The sequence below is a fragment of the Plectrocnemia conspersa genome, unplaced genomic scaffold (genome assembly GCF_051122295.1).
Source record: "Plectrocnemia conspersa isolate PC_06_02 unplaced genomic scaffold, ASM5112229v1 ptg000011l, whole genome shotgun sequence".
NCBI classification, from domain to species: Eukaryota; Metazoa; Arthropoda; class Insecta; order Trichoptera; family Polycentropodidae; genus Plectrocnemia; species Plectrocnemia conspersa.
Genome location: NW_028277175.1, coordinates 22,034,532 through 22,051,925, shown reverse-complemented (window position 1 = coordinate 22,051,925; position 17,394 = coordinate 22,034,532). Strand labels below are relative to the sequence as shown.

At 32.8% G+C, this 17,394-nt stretch overlaps 2 protein-coding genes across 4 annotated transcripts; both read right to left on the bottom strand.

The window, feature by feature from the left end:
• Positions 1-214: 214 nt before the first annotated feature.
• LOC148229951 (band 7 protein AGAP004871-like) lies at positions 215-7,255 on the bottom strand. Of its 2 annotated transcripts, none has more exons than XR_015811270.1 (6): positions 6,997-7,233; positions 2,586-2,658; positions 2,438-2,520; positions 1,480-2,369; positions 787-967; positions 215-346 (listed from the first exon to the last, which is right to left on the bottom strand). XR_015811270.1 is itself a non-coding variant. In XM_088196580.1 (6 exons), the coding sequence occupies exons 1-6, from the start codon at positions 7,144-7,146 to the stop codon at positions 248-250; spliced, it is 846 nt and encodes a 281-aa protein (XP_088052706.1). In that variant the 5' UTR covers positions 7,147-7,255; the 3' UTR covers positions 215-247. The 2 variants fall into 2 exon arrangements, 1 of the variants encoding a protein (XP_088052706.1); XM_088196580.1 differs by having other exon boundaries at positions 2,110-2,369; positions 6,997-7,255.
• A 2,835-nt stretch (positions 7,256-10,090) lies between these two features.
• On the bottom strand, positions 10,091-17,108 carry LOC148229950 (band 7 protein AGAP004871-like). 2 transcript variants are annotated; one of them, XM_088196579.1, is made up of 8 exons: positions 16,821-17,081; positions 14,150-14,373; positions 13,877-13,920; positions 11,645-11,717; positions 11,496-11,578; positions 11,162-11,421; positions 10,503-10,683; positions 10,091-10,262 (listed from the first exon to the last, which is right to left on the bottom strand). In XM_088196579.1, the coding sequence occupies exons 5-8, from the start codon at positions 11,529-11,531 to the stop codon at positions 10,164-10,166; spliced, it is 576 nt and encodes a 191-aa protein (XP_088052705.1). In that variant the 5' UTR covers positions 11,532-11,578; positions 11,645-11,717; positions 13,877-13,920; positions 14,150-14,373; positions 16,821-17,081; the 3' UTR covers positions 10,091-10,163. The 2 variants fall into 2 exon arrangements, with proteins under 2 accessions (XP_088052705.1, XP_088052704.1); XM_088196578.1 differs by lacking the exons at positions 13,877-13,920; positions 14,150-14,373 and having other exon boundaries at positions 16,821-17,108.
• Between the last annotated feature and the right edge of the window lie 286 nt (positions 17,109-17,394).

Here is a 17,394-nt window from a genome sequence, read left to right as displayed (position 1 = left end):
CTTGACAGTTAAATGAATCTTGTCTTTGTATAGATAATACATATTGCAGTATTTGACCTAACGTTTAAACCCCAAGTGGTTCCGGATTTCTGGCACTTGTGGTGATTCATCTACTCACTTCTTTTTTTTCAAAAAAAGAATATACTTGAACAATATAAATACATAAAAGTTGTGCATACAAAAAATGGTATAAAAACTAATACAAACAAAGTAATATATTTTAGGTAATTTATTATAAGCACATCGTTTATTCATTATTTTTCTTATTTGAGAAATAAGTTAGGAAATCAATCGGCACTGGAAACACAATCGTGGAATTCTTCTCAGCTGATATAGTGTTGAGTGTCTAAAATTGAGCAATGATCATCATTAGTAAAACTGAATACTTAATTGCGTTGTATCATGTAACACGTAAGATTTGTGTGTAACATTCTGCCTTACTTTATAAAATGCAACATATATTATGTTTGAGCGATTCATAAATATTTTAGATTAATTTAAATTATATTTTTTGTGGGTATTATAATAGTAATAAGCTTTTGGTTGATTTTAACTATAGTATACCACCCAATAACACACTAAATTAGGAATGTGCTATTTGGATGCGTGTAGTTGGGGAACTATAAAATACTCAATTTTTTGCAAGATGTACATACGAATCAGGTGCGTATGGTGAGATATCCTTCTTTTGGCTTGCTCACATATAAAGTAACAGGCACCTAAATAGCACGTCCTCATTTTACCGTGTCATTGGGGGGCCTTCTGTACTTGGAATATATATCAAACCTGTAAATATCTGAGTTGCAATGCTGTGGATGAATTTCCAATTATATCCGAAGCATCTCTTAGAGCCACAGCCGCTTTTTGTTCTCCTTCTGCGGCGATAACCTTAGCTTTCGCCTCTCTCATAGCTTCGGCTTCGGCAGCCATTGCCCTTTGTAAGCTTATTGGGAGCTTAACATCCTTTCTGCAGTGTTAAATGTATAATTTTTAATTTAACAATATTTTAAAATAAAAATATATACTAAATTGTTATAGATATAAATCATATTTAAACTAATATAATTATTGACAGCATGAAAAATCAATCATAATTTTATTTGTGTCTTGAGAGGTCGGAATTGATATAATTGACTAGTATATATAAATAATATAGTTTGAGAAACTGAAATTACTTTACTTCCGAAGAAGAAGCTCAAGACGAAATACGTAAAATGCTATTTCAAAGTCAGTATAGACTACATCAACCTGGAACTTAGAAACAAAGGGTTTTGTCACTGCCTCCGGAAGGCACGAGAAGTTTGTGACTATGGAAAGACTCGGATGAAAACCGTTTTGTTTTGATTGAGGATATACAATCTGTGAAGAATTATATCAAACAACGTATCAGGTGACGAAGTAATATTTTACCCTTTTTCACGATTTATGACGCTTTATTTAAATTTTTAAAACTTCTTTAGAAAATCATTTTGAATATACCTTATCACTCATGTGGTCTCGTTTTCTGTAAAACATTGGTAGAACACACTAATAAAAAATATTATTGTTGTTATTTCAAGATATGCAGGAATATGCTTCCCTCGATTTGCATCGACGAATGTACTTAAGAAAGCACTTCTTCAAGTTGCTGGCAGGGAATATACACTAGCAAGAGATTCTGAAAAAACTTCGTTTATATGTGCCACCTAAATACCAGCGCTTGTGTTCCCGAGTATTGTTTGAATTATCGCAGTCAAGAACATGAGTGCTGGGACGACTCCACAATAAGCATAGCTATGCATCTTTTTAACCACCTGTTGTAAAGTATTGATTTGTCCTCATCCAGGCACCTGCAGTTGGTGGACTCGTGGCCTAACGCTTAATGTTATTATTGTAAATATTTTTCCGTACAGTGCTCATTGCCGTAAAGCTGTTTTGCGCTGCACATGTATGTAAATAAATAATGACATTATTTGTCTGTTAAAATAGCGCGTCTTTATTTATCTGTTAAGAGAAACGTCTTCAGTTTTAGGTATTTGTTAAATAGTTTTCTTTCTTGGAACGTGTATTTGATTTGCAATATTTTGCTTACTTAACTCTTTCTATCTTATTTAATTTAATGATACGTACAATTCTACTCTTTCTACTTTGATTCCCCATGGTTCAGTAGCTTCGTCCAGTGCAATTTGCATAGTTCCAGAGATTGTCTCGCGATCGCTCAAAATTTCAGAGAGAGTTTTGATGCCCATCATGTTCCTTAGAGTAGTTTGAGCCAAGAGTTTTGTGGAATTGTGGGAGTCAGCCACTTGTGTGATGGAAATTACAGCATTAAACACTCGATAGTATAAAACAGCATCGACGTACACAGTTACACTATCTTTAGTCAATACCTAGTTAAAATATAGTGTTATATTATTTTTTGTAATAATAAATGACAGGTTTTTTAATAATAGTATACTTCTTGTGGGGGGATATCGTACGTATGAGTTCTCATATCGACTTTGTAAATAGCATCGATGCACGGAAGTATGAAATATATTCCTGCAAGTATTTACAAATAGATTAGCCATGTTATGTAAAACACTACATAATTGAAGAAATCTTACCAGCTCCTCTTGTTTTACTAGATAAAAATTTGCCAAGTCGAAATACAACCAGTCTCTCATAATTACGAACTACCTATATAACGTAAAATAATAGATTAATAGCTTTAAATACAATATATTGGGTTTTAAAACAATACAAGTCGAACAAATTTTAAAGATGTATAATGTAGATTATGTTACAAAATTATAAATATATGTATATGTTAATGAAAAACCTGTGGTAAACGGATTAATCACGATTTTCTCGCTATATAGTATTATTTTTTTCTTTAAATTATTGTGACAAATACTTTTTTTTACGGGCTTTGTAAGATTTTTAGTTATCACGAATCATATACGAAATATTGGTTATTGAAAAAAAAACGCCCCGGGCGGCACTTGCTTGGAAGCGGCATTTTCGCGATGGAAGGACGGTCCGTATAGTGTGGTTCTTAAGCTGAATGCGCTAAGAAAATATATCCACGAATAGCTAAGTTGAATTTGTGAAAACAAAAAACAACAGTTTATTAAATATCGATTTTATGACACGGCTGGGCTAAAATGCTGCTTCTAGAGATAAAATAAATAGATAAAAATAATTTTGGCCTGCCCTAAAACTTAGACAATTTCTTAAAATTGGCAATAGCCAAAGATACAGCAGATGTTCCACATTGTTTGTTCGAGTCGAGCACGTGCCGAAATAATACGTATTTGTTAAAAAAATGTGAGTTTTGGCTCTAACGGCTACGAAAGCGGCCAACAACGTTTTGCTACATAAATACGTTTTAAAATTTAAAATGACTAGGTGTGAGCGAGCGAGCTTTAGTCAGAACATTTAAACCAGAGCTTTGAGCCGTAAAAACCTTATTTTTGTTGGAAATTTGGCGACGAAAGGTGACGGGTGGCAATTAGACACAGATTGAGCCGCCGCAGTAGTATTTTGTTGACGATTTGATGAATTTACATGTTGATTACAAGTGAATGGGGTGCGGGCCCACATCGGCCTGCCCGCCAGGGTCGACAAGAGAAGAGTGTCCGTTACGCCAGTGTAACCAGAGTGCCGCCAAGTTTTGGCCATAATAACCTAAATAAATACATATATAAATAAGCCTCCTTATAGAACGAAAACCGGAACTGAACCGAAAAGAAATATCGGCTTATGTTCAAACACGCGCGTTAGCTAAAGTGACCAGAAGTGTTTAGTTGGAATGCGGGACGCTGGTGGGAGAAAAAAAGGTGGACATCAGATATTTTTGTTTGTTTACACCCCATGTGTTTATAAAATATATAGAACTCTATGGGGGCCAATATAGATTTGTTATGGCCAAAACTGGTCGGCGCAGAAATAGCGGTGTTGTGACGGCTCTCTCTCTTCCGGCAAGCTTGTAAGGGTTCGGACGCGTGCCGTCGCGCGTCCGCCCCATTCTAACCATGTAAACACCGTTAACCGTCAAATAAATATACTACTGCAGCGGCTCAATCTGTGTCTCATTGCCACCCGCCATCATCACAGCCCCTAAACTGTTGACGCCGACGTGATCCTGAGCACACATATGGAGTCAGACGAAAAATGGCAGACACAGACGCCGCTGCAGTACAAAAAGCCGAGCCGCTGCAAACCCACTTGCTGCCACCCCGCCGGAGCTTCCCTGGATCCGGACTCGAGCTGGCGGACCACCAAGACGATGGGCCTGCGCCTCCGACCATGAGCCGCCATCGTCAGCCGCCGCCGCCGCCGACCACGTGACCCAGGAAGCATCCGGCGCCACCACGCGCCTCCAGCGAGAAGCCACCGAAGTGCTGCCGTAGACCAGGCTCGAGTGGACCACGCGTGACCCGTCACGCACCCGTGGGGCTACGCCCCCGCGACTCCGAGCTCGAACCGCATGTTCGGGGCCCGTCACGCGCGCGCCCTGTGTAGCTGCACCGACGCACCACAGGGCCCCGAAAGGTGCTCCCGGACATGCCCGTTCTTCTCGCGCCCCCTGGAGCCCTACGCGCCGCCCGGGTCTACGCGTGTTCCACTCGGCTTGGAGCGAAGCACGCCGCGCGTCACTGGAGGCCGCGCCGCCACACCATACGTCACGACTTTGCTACTTTTGCGCCGCCAGCATTTAATCAACAGCAGCGCCAAGGCCCCCATACCTCCCCCTGGTTATAGTTCGCAATTGTAAATTGCTAGGGCCGGAGCCGTATGGGGGCCAATATAGATTTGTTATGGCCAAAACTGGTCGGCGCAGAAATAGCGGTGTTGTGACGGCTCTCTCTCTTCCGGCAAGCTTGTAAGGGTTCGGACGCGTGCCGTCGCGCGTCCGCCCCATTCTAACCATGTAAACACCGTTAACCGTCAAATAAATATACTACTGCAGCGGCTCAATCTGTGTCTCATTGCCACCCGCCATCATCACAGCCCCTAAAACTCATTAAAAAGCACTTGCTCAAAATAGTATTATATTAAGATACCAATAAAAACACGGTACTTATTAATTATACGTATTTGTTTCGTTTTAATATATTTCCTTTAATAAATTATATTACTATCATATATTATATATACTTCTAAATCTATTTATTATACCTTTAATAAATTATTAATTATTATTATTCGTGAATTATTGTATCAGTTCATGTAGTATGCCTATTACAAAAGAAGAAATAAAGTTAAGGCGGAAAATATTTTTTTTAATACAAATAAAAACATTTAAAATTTTAAAAATTTTAAAGTTGAACTGAAAAAAAAGAACATGGTAGATTTCTGAAACGAAAACTAAAACCGAACTGATATATTTTTTAATTAAAACGTAACGAAAACTGAAATGAAAAATATAAAGGTTTGACGTCTTGATTTAAACTATTTATGTAAGGTAAATAATCTTTTTGTCAATTTATATAATCCTGCTTTTAAGTGGATTCCTCGCAGAAAGTTATTCACGTGGTGTTCACTGTTCTGGCCAACACTCGCTTACACCTCATCTGTTTAAATTTTAATATGTATTTATGTAGCAAACTGTCGTTAACCGCTTTCGTAGCCGTTAAGGCCAAACACAGTAGACTCTACTGCGTTTGGCAGTTTGTTTTAGACAATGGTCATGGATTCTCTACTGAGTAGAGAATCCATGACCATTGGTTTCTGAGCGTGGCGCCGGCATTCTTAAGAAGTACCAAATAATAGCCATTAACATATTTCATCAAACTTGACTTGACAAACTGTTTTGCACATTTTTTTATATGCAAATAATATGTGTAGCTGGGGGAGGGCAAAAATTGTCGTCTGCCCTGGAAAGTTTTGACATATTAAATACATGCATCAAGTTGCAGGTTTTGAATTAGATAATTGTATGGGGGAGGGGCAGAGTTAAGGATCGCTCCGAGCGGCACAACCTCTAGTTACGCCACTGACTGTACGACATTCAAACTTATTTAGAAATCTACATAATAGTGATTTCCAATTACTAATCAATGTGTCCTTTTTTTTTCATTTTTTTTCAAAACTTTGTATCATTCTTAAGCTATTTAATTAAATATAGCATCTCCACGAAAAGTTTTCAATATTTGCACTATTTCACTACATACATTGTATTTTTAATGCAAGTTATTTAAAAAAAATAAGAAAGTCATTAAGTTTGATAAAATATATTTCCTAACAGTACAACACAAACTACGCGTTCAATATGATCGATAGTGATACCAACATTAGAAAAAAGTTATAAGCTTAAACCGAGAGCGAATAACACGTATTTTTTTAATATATACATCTCGTATGTAAGAATCTGATTATACGGTTCTTAGGGACACAATAACTATAAGTTTAAATTTAATTTAAAAAAACCTTTACAAACCGAAATCTATAGATTTATTTATTTTAATATTTAATATAACTTTCTTTTGGTAGTCTTTTCATTTGTCACGCCATATTTTTAATCTGGCAACCTTTTCCGAAGTAAACGATGCCATTTGTTATGTCGCGCAACGGAAATATTCAAAATTATAATAAATTACTGATTTATGTAATTTTTTTAAAATGTTCACCACTTAAGTGCATTTGTACTCAATTTGTTATACACATGTTTTTAATTTCATATTGAAGCAATTAAACCCAAGGTCACCACGTTTATTTTTGGCATAAGTCGAAGCTACAAAAAATGTTTTTCGTCGTGTGTGATATAATTTTGTTGATAAAAATATCCTGACATAATACAGATTCCTTATTTTACTAATTATAATCAACATAAAGTTGTAATGAATAACATTTGCTATGCATTGAATGAAGCTATAATTATGGCCAATCGCCACTCCCAAAAATTTTTAGAATTATGTATGCAAGCGTTGCTTGCGCGCAAGTTTAATATATTTCCTGTACATACATGTGTTCAATTTAGATACCTGCATAGACAAGTTTTTAGATAATTAAATAATTTTAATTGATAATTACCGTAAAAGCAAAGAATAACGACACTGGCATCGTCACGATGAAAACAATCCATGATAATAGTGTGCAAAGATTGCCCGTGATCGATGTTGTTTCTGAATCCATATGGGTTTGTTCGCCATGGGTTAGTCTCATTTGGACGGAGTGAGACATGATTTATTTGTATTTTACAATGAAAAGATAAAAACAAACAGAGATGCACGCGCGACCGATACCGAACACAAAAAATAGACGAGTGTAAAAAAACTCATTTTTCTTGTGCGCATGCGTTATATTTACTTCCTTATGCTATAACTCGGCACGCATTCACAAAAGACTAGCGCGTTTATAGTTTTATTTTCTTATATCCATCCCGAATACTTTTTGAAATTAATAACAATGTATTGCTTTTCATGTGTGATGGCGCTATTGTCAGCAACTTTGCTATAATCATCTAGCACAGGGTTGTCCAACACGCGGCACGCGGACCTCTGGTAGATTTTGTATTTTATGCGCGAAAAAGTCAAATCATTATTTGAACATTGTAATAAAGTAAATGAAAATTCAAAGACGAATATTTTTTTAAATAAGTTCTCATCCTCGTTTTCTGAATATGCACCTAAAAATAGGTTTCAATTGTTTTATTGCAGTATCCAGGTAGGTTCGAGACCCATTGTTTAACCTACTTGTTTTATGTAGCTAGACCAGTCCTAGAAAAACATCCTCTACGAGCGCCTGCATTTTGTTATTCATTTTTGCACCACCGTCAAGGAAGAATAAATGGAGCACTTATTTTACGTCCAGTAGACCTAATCCAAGTATGTTTTGAATATGACAGGTAAATATGGAAGTCAAATCAAATTTGAATTACTAATATCATTTAAAATAAATTAGCTTACTTAGTAAATATCGCTTGCTTTCTTCTTTATTGCTGATTTAAGTTAAATAATGAATTCTAATATTTACGCATTTTTCTGCAACAGGTCTAATTAAATGCAAATAATGATTACTTGTAGGGGCTTTTTCAAACATATGAATTTCTAATGATTTAAAAATATTTCCTACACCTACAAATGATTTTAATATTTTACTTACAATATATTTTTTATTATATTTGGAGTAAATATATTATAAATGTTTCACATTTTTAAAAAAAATCTGAGATGACATTATTTTTCTTTTTTAGCTGTCACAGGAATCTAGAATGAACCACAGGGACGACATTTTGGAGGGGCAGGTTGAATTTGACCAGAAAAATGCATGTCATTTAATGAAATATTATAAATCTTAATGAGAACGAAATATTAAAAAAAACGAGCACTAACTGGCCAATTTATGCCTCCTCCTCCGCTGAAATGACGTCTCCAATTCTAAACCATAAATTCTCGGGTTTACCCCAAAGAAAATCTAAAAAAAGACAGTTTCGAATCTATCCCGAAAATATGTTTTCTGACGGTAATTACTACGCATTGTTTACTTGTTCCTATATGTCCAAGTGATAATTTTTTCCTCTCTAAGCATAACGAGGGCTGTTACGGTGGTTCGTTCAGTTACAGTCTTTGTATACATATTACATTACACTATTGTCAGGCTCATTCTAGTAATTATCGTGGTTATGATGATTTACTGTGAAAGTTTATAAAGAAGAAACCCCACAGGACGTTTCTCATCTGGCATATTTGAGCGTGGCTTTCTAAATTTTAAGTACCGTGTTTTTTTATCAGTAAGTTTAAGGTTAAATAGCAGAAAATAATTGAAAACTTAGAATTAATTATTTGTTGTAAGCCTTCCGTTGTAACCTGACAGGCATTACAACTTGGTAAGCACAATCAGCACTTATAATTAAGGAGTGAGACACCAAACTTAAATCCGTCTGTAAAATAGTGGCATGTCATATATTTTATTAAATATAAATAAATATTACAGTTTATAATAACTAAATGTTATTATATATAACCCAGCTCGAATTTATTTAAATTATATATTGCAGTAATTATCCGTGAGATTATAAAAATCGATCGAAATTAAAAATATATAATAATTACCAATTCTGATCTCCCATATACCATTAAATACTTGATCGTGTAGCGGACTAAATTATGCTTAGATTTTAGGTTTGTGCAAATAAGTTTTTCGGTACCGTATAATATCGCTAGTCAATAATTTTTATTTTTATTTGGTTTTAATTGCACATTTTATACGGTACATCTATTTACTTTTGCTGCTTTGAAAGTTGATTTATTAAATTAAATTAAATTTACATAGTTTTTTATTAGCTTGATTTATACCTCAAAAAAAACAATAAATTAATTAATAAAACTTTTATTCATATTGCGTGAAAAATTTAATACAGGCACATTCATGTATAATATCTAATATATTTTTGAAGATAATGATCTTCGTATATAAAATCATTTTTCCATAATTCAGGTAATACCTTGCAAAAAATTTAGACAAATGGAAGTAGGTATACGTTTTTTATAAAATATTATACTGAACATTTATTTTTTCAATACGCTGACATTTATAAGCTTCTATAATTAGAACATTTATAATAAAAATGTAATATATTTATTTAAAAAAATGCAAATAGCAATATTTAATTATTGTAAATTCAATAAACTGGTACATACATAATTATATTTATAAAAATAAAATATTATACTGCATATATATTATTTAGCACAATATTTCACATAATTTGTAAATACAAAAATATTACAAACATATTTATGGCTCATTTTAGAAGTGCATAATTAAAGGAAGACCATATGAAGTTTAAAATTAAAACGACTTAAAAATCTTAGCTAGTACGTAACATGACATAGAGTACCTGATTAGTTGGTATAAAAATTAGGTACTGACTAAATTAACATAAAAACAATAAACGTCTATAAGTATAATATAAATGAGAATCTTTTAATAACCATCAAAGTTACAGACAATTAATACCTCCACATCAAAACTTTTTATCTAATGTTCTAGAGATTCTGCTTTGACAGTTAAATACATCTTGTTCGTTTAGTCAGGTGGTTCTAGTTTTCTGGCACTTATGGTGTTTTACTTTTTTTTTAAAAAATAAAACATTGATATAAACTTAAATAATATAAGTATATAAAAGTTATGCACACCAAAAAATGGTATAATATATTTGAGGTAATTTTTGAGGTCATTTGTTATAAGCATATTGTTTATTCATTATTTTTCTTATTTGAGAAATAAGTTAGGAAATCAATCGGCACTGGAAATACAATCGTGGAATTCTTCTCAGCCGATATAGTGTTGAGTGTCTAAAATTAAGCAATGATCATCATTAGTAAAATTTAATATTCAATTGCGCTGTATTTTATAACGCATAAGACGATTTGTGTATAACATTCTGTTTTATTTTATAAAATGCAACATTTATTATATTTGAGCATTCCTTAAATATTCAGGATTAATTTAAATTATATTTTTGATGGATAATATAATAATAATAAGCTTTTGGTTAATTTAAATTACATACTTTGAATATACATATATCAAACCTGTAAATATCTGAGTTGTAACGCTGCGGATGAATTTCCAATTATATCCGAAGCTTCTCTTAGAGCCACAGCCGCTTTTTGTTCTCCTTCTGCGGCGATGACCTTAGCTTTGGCCTCTCTCATAGCTTCGGCTTCAGCAGCCATTGCTCTTTGTAAGCTTACTGGAAGCTTAACATCCTTTCTGCAGCAATAAAAGTATAATTTTTAATTCAATCAACATATATATATTTAAATCGGTGTAGAAGCAATTTTTATTATTTTAATAAATTTAATATAAATATTGACATCATGATGAATCAATTATTACATAAATTGAAGTCAAAGTATTAGAAATCATAATACATAAATATGCTTCAGATCATACCGAAGAATATTTAATTGATTTTCGTATAGATCAGTAGCAACAAATCTGCTGTTTTTTCAAGTTGATGAAAAAAATCTTGTTATAGGCAAGGAAAAATATTCATCTACACTGATTATGAAATGCTTTTTTATGAAAAGAAATGATTTCGGTTTTCACAATTTTATCAATCACACTTATCAGATTGTCGTTGATATGTTGAATAAGAAGTAGTCCTTATTGAACATATTAACGACAATAAGTCGACTGAATACATAGCCAAATAGGAAATTTAATTTCTTGTTTATATGATACGTACAATTCTACTCTTTCCACTTTGATTCCCCAAGGTTCAGTAGCCTCGTCCAGTGCAATTTGCATAGTTGCAGATATTGACTCGCGATCGCTCAAAATTTCAGCTAGAGTTCTGATGCCCATCATGTTCCTTAGAGTAGTTTGAGCTAAGAGTTTCGTGGATTGGTGGGAGTCTGCCACATTCATGATGGAAACTATGGCATTTTTCACACTGTAGTATAAAACGGCGTCGACAGACACAGTAACACTATCTTTAGTCAATACCTAGTAAGAAATAAAAATGTTTATTATTAGTTTTTGTAATATTGCATAATAAATTTAAAAATAATAATACCTACTTCTTGTGGGGGGATATCATACGTATGAGTTCTCATATCTATCTTGTAGGCAGAATCAACACACGGAAGTATAAAATATATTCCTGTATGTAATTACATAATAAGTTAGCCATGTTATGTAAAACACTGTATAATTTTAAAGATCTTACCAGCTCCTTTTGGTTTTTTAGATAACAATCTGCCAAGTCGAAATATAACAAGTCTCTCATAATCATAAACCACCTATATAACGTAAAATAATTGATTAGGCTTTTGATAACATATATTGAGTTATAAATTAATACAAGTTAAACAACTATCATAGTAATATAATGTAGATTATGTAAAAAACATAGAATTAATTAGAAATATGTACATACATTAAAACTTTGTAGAATCAAGCACAAATAATTAGCATGATATATGTATTCTAGTAGTATTTAAAGATTTTTAATTTGCATAAAACTTACATAAACGTGTACGTGCAACATTTTGTTTTAATTTTTGCTTTAGCAAAATAAATAAAAATATATTTTAAAAAAATTATAAAATTAAGCAGTTGGTTAAAACCAAATAAATTGAATTTTAAAGATACGCTTTATCATTTTTTTATATCCACTAGTTGGTAAATTTAAAAATAATATGATAGTCTTGTTAGTTAAGAATTGAAAGTGAAAATATTTGTATCAATTTTATACCATATCTGTGAGATTAGAGAGATTACATTAAATTATATTAACGATCGATCATTTCAGACGCATACAGCCCTTGGTATAAGGCAGTGAGCGTCACACCTTCCAATTTTTACACACATACATTCACGCGTGCTAGAGCCAAGTCACAAGAATAAAGTAGTATACGTCGCATGAAAATACGATTGTGTTGTTTTTGTTTCTACCAGCGCTGCAATAACGGTTATTATTGGGAAACTTCAGCGTTTCGGCATACTTTGGAGGTTTTAGCAGAGATCGATAACATTTTTACACGTATGATATATTATTAAAAAAAATGCTATTAAAAACATTTCAAAAATTAATAAAATATTTTTGATATATAGTGATACAATTTACATTAATATAATAAATAAAAAAACAAGGCAAACATACTTACAGAAAATTTACATATATACATATTTTAAAATACAATTAATTACATTTAAAAAATAAAAATTCAAAATAAAATCACGGTTAAGTTGGAAGTAAAAATACTATTTTTTTAAGTAAGTTTTCTTTGGTATCGTTTCAACAATACTATCACTTTCTAATGATGTAGAAGAAGAAGATTGGTAGTTTATTTTCAATTTTTAAAAAGTTACTATGAAAATTGTGAGTATGTATATCGAATCCAAAAACAGTTTGCTGTTAACTGATACATTAAAACTTCGTACTGCATTAGTGCATCAGCATTCTTTTTGCTAATGCGAGGGAGAAGCGATACATGCTCATTTCAAGGTTTTTCGTCTGTGTCACATCCGGCTATAAAAATAAATATTTCGGCCCACTTCACACAAAATTAAAAAATAATATATATGTAATATCACAGTAACTGGCTGTCAACTCCTATCATATCATTGTGCTAGTTTCAGCGTCTGTGTGTTTTGGATAAAAAGTGAAATATGTGACGCTCACTGGTATAAAGTTATCGCAGTTTGATACTAATGTGTGAAAATATTCGTGAAATTGTGATTGATTGCGTGCGAAACAACCATTATTGACATATAACAAAGGTCTCAAAACGTCTCTGTGAATAAATTATATTTTATAAAGGAATGTATTTCATTGTTCATACAAGCAATTAAAATATATCGATTCAATATTTTTCTCAAATATTGTTAGTTAGCTTGTTAGGTAAGTTAGAGTTGCCTAATATCCTGCGGTATATATATTTGAAAAAAGTGCTTATGACCTTTCAGGTGGATTGTTCTTCAATTATCAGCACGAAACACCAAAACCACCTGTTTTATTTATTTACGACATGTCAAGCCAAACGCGTGTTTTCCGATCACTTTTATACCGTCGGTGTTCGTGGCGTACGGACGCGGAATAAACTTATTTGTTATGAAACATTTAGAAATACGAAATAAAACATTTAAATAGGACGCATGAAGTATTTGGACAATTTTTCAATGTCGATAAGAAGGCAAGATTGTCAGTACTTATTGGGCATCTAAAGGTGTCATAAACCCTTGAGACTTATAAAATGGTTATTTAGTATAATTTAAGTCTGTAAATCACTTGAATTTATTGAACCATTATATAAAAAAAATACGGCAGGAATATGTGCCCCCCACATAATAACAAATTTTGAAATGGCGCACAAAAATATCAGCCACGGTGAAAAGGTTAAACAAAAATTTCCGTGATGATTTTTTTAGCTCTCTTATGAAAAAAATCCCAAATTACCTTCGGTTTTTAGAACCGAGGCGCTGAACGTTCTCGGGCCGGCACTGTAATGAAATAAAACAAAAAAAAACACTGAATTCTACTCTTATCAACAGAAAACGGATAAAACGTTTAAAGTAGTTTACGTAATATTCACCACACAACATATATAAGATATATAGAAGAAGAGATAAAATCTCACGAGCATAAAATAAAAAATATATCAAATATGAGATCTGAAAACACTACCAATGTTTATTATAGAACTAAAACAGAAAGATAATAATGCCATACTTCATATCATTGCTTTGTGAGATCATCGCCCTTCGTATGAGTTTTGATCAGCAACGACTGTAAGACGAGGCGTTTATCCCTCTTTTTGATGTTGTATTTAATAATTAGCATAATTATATAAATAGAGGAATCATTTTTGTTCGGCAGCATTCCGTCAAATAACTTTAAACACATGGTCAGTCATCTGACCGATAAATATCGATTTTCATCGAGTTGCCGCAAATCTATAACAATAACAAAATAAGGAATATACAAAATCAACTACATATTGAACTAAAAATTAACTTGAACCACCATACAGAAAAAAAATATACCCCTATGTACAAGATAGCAAAGATAAAATCACACAAAAGGTTTATGCAACCATAAATGCGAAGGTGATTAATTAACAACAAGCTGCACAAAATCAAGAATATTATATATCAAGAACAGGAAATGAAAAAATTCTCCACACTCAGAAAAAAAAATTGAATTCTATTCAAGAAAATATTACAGCGCCCATGTTAACCTACTACAATACAACATATGCACAAGCAGCAGAAGTTAATAATAAAAATGATCAAAGCATTGTCCAAGTCATAACAATTATTATAAACCGTTTATACAGAGCGATACGATTTACAGAATAGCAAATTTAACGTAGAGCGTTTCATTTTAAAGCGAGCGCGTCCGAAAGCGTAAGCGGAAGTGGCTTAGAACAATTAAATATAAGATTATAAAAAAATAATTATAATTAAATATAAGATTACAGCGCCCATGCAAATTAACTTCACTACTACACACGCACACGCAGCACGAAATAAACAGCATATACAAGCAGCATAAGTTAATAATAAAAATGATCAAAACGTTGTCCAAGTCATAACGAGAATAGAAAATATGTCAGAAATTAAAATATAATGACTATACTAACCACATTCGGCATCAAAATATGAACAGATAGATATTATAATGATCTCCGAAACCCACTTTATCAACAAAAGCTATTTATACCAAATTACTCTATATAAAATATAGAATAATTTAATATAGTAGGTATATATTATATAATACGGTACCAATATATGACCTAATTACAGGTAAATTATTAAAGGACTTTCTACAAACATGCATGAAATTCGTTACATTTCTATTTAATGTCATATTAAGAGTAGCATACTACCCTGATTAATGGAAGAATGGGGAAATTATAATGATTCCAAAACCAAGAAAGGATACCGTTAAACCAGTTATACAGAGCAATTAGTCTACTCCCGATGTTAACAAAAGTCTTCAAAAAACTTTTTCTTCAATGATTGAAACCAATATTGAAGCAGGAAAATCTCATCCCCAATCACCAATTTGACTTCAGGGAGGATCACTCAACTATTGAACAGGTGAACAGAATTGTTAAGAAAATATCTAAGAATCTGGAAGAAAATCGATACTGTTCTGCAACATTTTTTAACATTACGCAGGCTTTTGGTAAGGTTTGGCATGAAGGTTTATTAAAGAAAATCAAAACGAATCATGCGTGATGAATGAGCTATTTGGTAGTCTACAGCAGTAGTCTCCGGTGGGGTACGCGTACCCCAGAGGGTACGCGAGTCGATACTTGGAGGTACGCCAACTGACAATTACACATTCATAAACATCAAAGAAACACGAAATTTCCAAACATGTAGTAATTTGGTAATTACTAAACACGGTCCCTTTCTTAATTTCTATTCTTAACACTGGTCTTCTTAAAACGTTTGTATCATTTATAAGCATTTCGATGAGATAGAGCATCTTCACGAAAAGCTTCAAACATTTTACTGCATACAGTGTATTTTAAATGCAAATTATTTGTTGGAAATAAAGAAGTCACCAAGTGTGATAAAATGCGACGTTAATGCCTGACTGTTGATCACAAACTACGCGTTCAATATGACGAATAGTGGTACCATCAACATAAAAAAGTGACGAACTTAACCAAAAGCGAATAATGTATGAATCAGATAAAACATGTATTAAGGACATTGCTTCCTTAAAATTACAAGTTCAAATTTAATTTTAAGAAAAAAATATTTTACAAACCGAAATCTATCCGATTATTTTAGCCAGTGTTATTTATTTTAACATTTAAAATATTTTTTTGATAGCCCTTTCGATTTGTCTCGCCGTATTTTTTAATCTGGCAACCCTATCGGTAGTAAACGAAGCGATTTGTTTTGCAGCGTAACGGAAATATTGAAAATTATAATATGTATATTGATAATTTAATTTATTTTCTTTGAAAAATGTTTTATCATCAAGTTTCTAACGATATAACGCAAAAATGGTTATCGAATAGTCACATATGTTTTGGGTTTTATATTGAAGCAATAATTAAAATTTAGGTCACTGCGTCTATATCTGCCACACGTCAAAGTATGTATACGAAAGTTTTTCGTCGTTGCGTGTGACACAATTTAGCTAATAAAAATAACTTGACCATTACAAATTCCTTATCTTACTACTTATACTCAACAGAAAGTTGTAAAGAATAACATTTGCTGTGTATTAAATGAAGCTATAATTATGGCTATTCGCCACTCCTAAAAACCGATTAGAATAATGGTGCAAGCATTGCGTGTGCGTTTCTATTATTTCCTTTACATTTAGTACATGCGTAATTTTGTATAACTAAAGAATTTTAATTGATAATTACCGTAATAGCAATGAATATCGACAGTGGCATCGTCAGGATAAAGATAATCCACGACAATACTGTGCAAAAATTGCCCACGACCGGTGTTGTTCCAGAATCCACATCGATTTCTTCGCCATCGGTTAGTCTTACTTGGACAGAGTGAGACATGATTTATTTTTATTATTACAATGTAAACAAACAAACGGGGATGCGCGCGCGATCGATACGATCACCAGAACCATACAAGCGTCAGAAAAATCTCGCTTTTTTTGTGCGCATGCGCCATATTTGTTGCCTGATACAACCGACATGCATTCCTTTTCACACAAAAAATTATCGCACATTTATAGTTTTCTACTTTTTTGATGTGATAAAACATTTTAAATTACTGTAATATCGAAACTACACTATTTAAAAAAAATATTTTGCATAACAACAGTGTAAACGCAATGCAGAACAACGATGTTAACGCAATCAACATCCACCCATTACAAGTCTCCGGTTCCTCGTGGACAGCTTAGTCGTGTTAGCGGGTTTTGAGAGTTTATAAATCGTCTGTTGATAAGTGAGTGTTTGCTGAGATTTAGTTCGT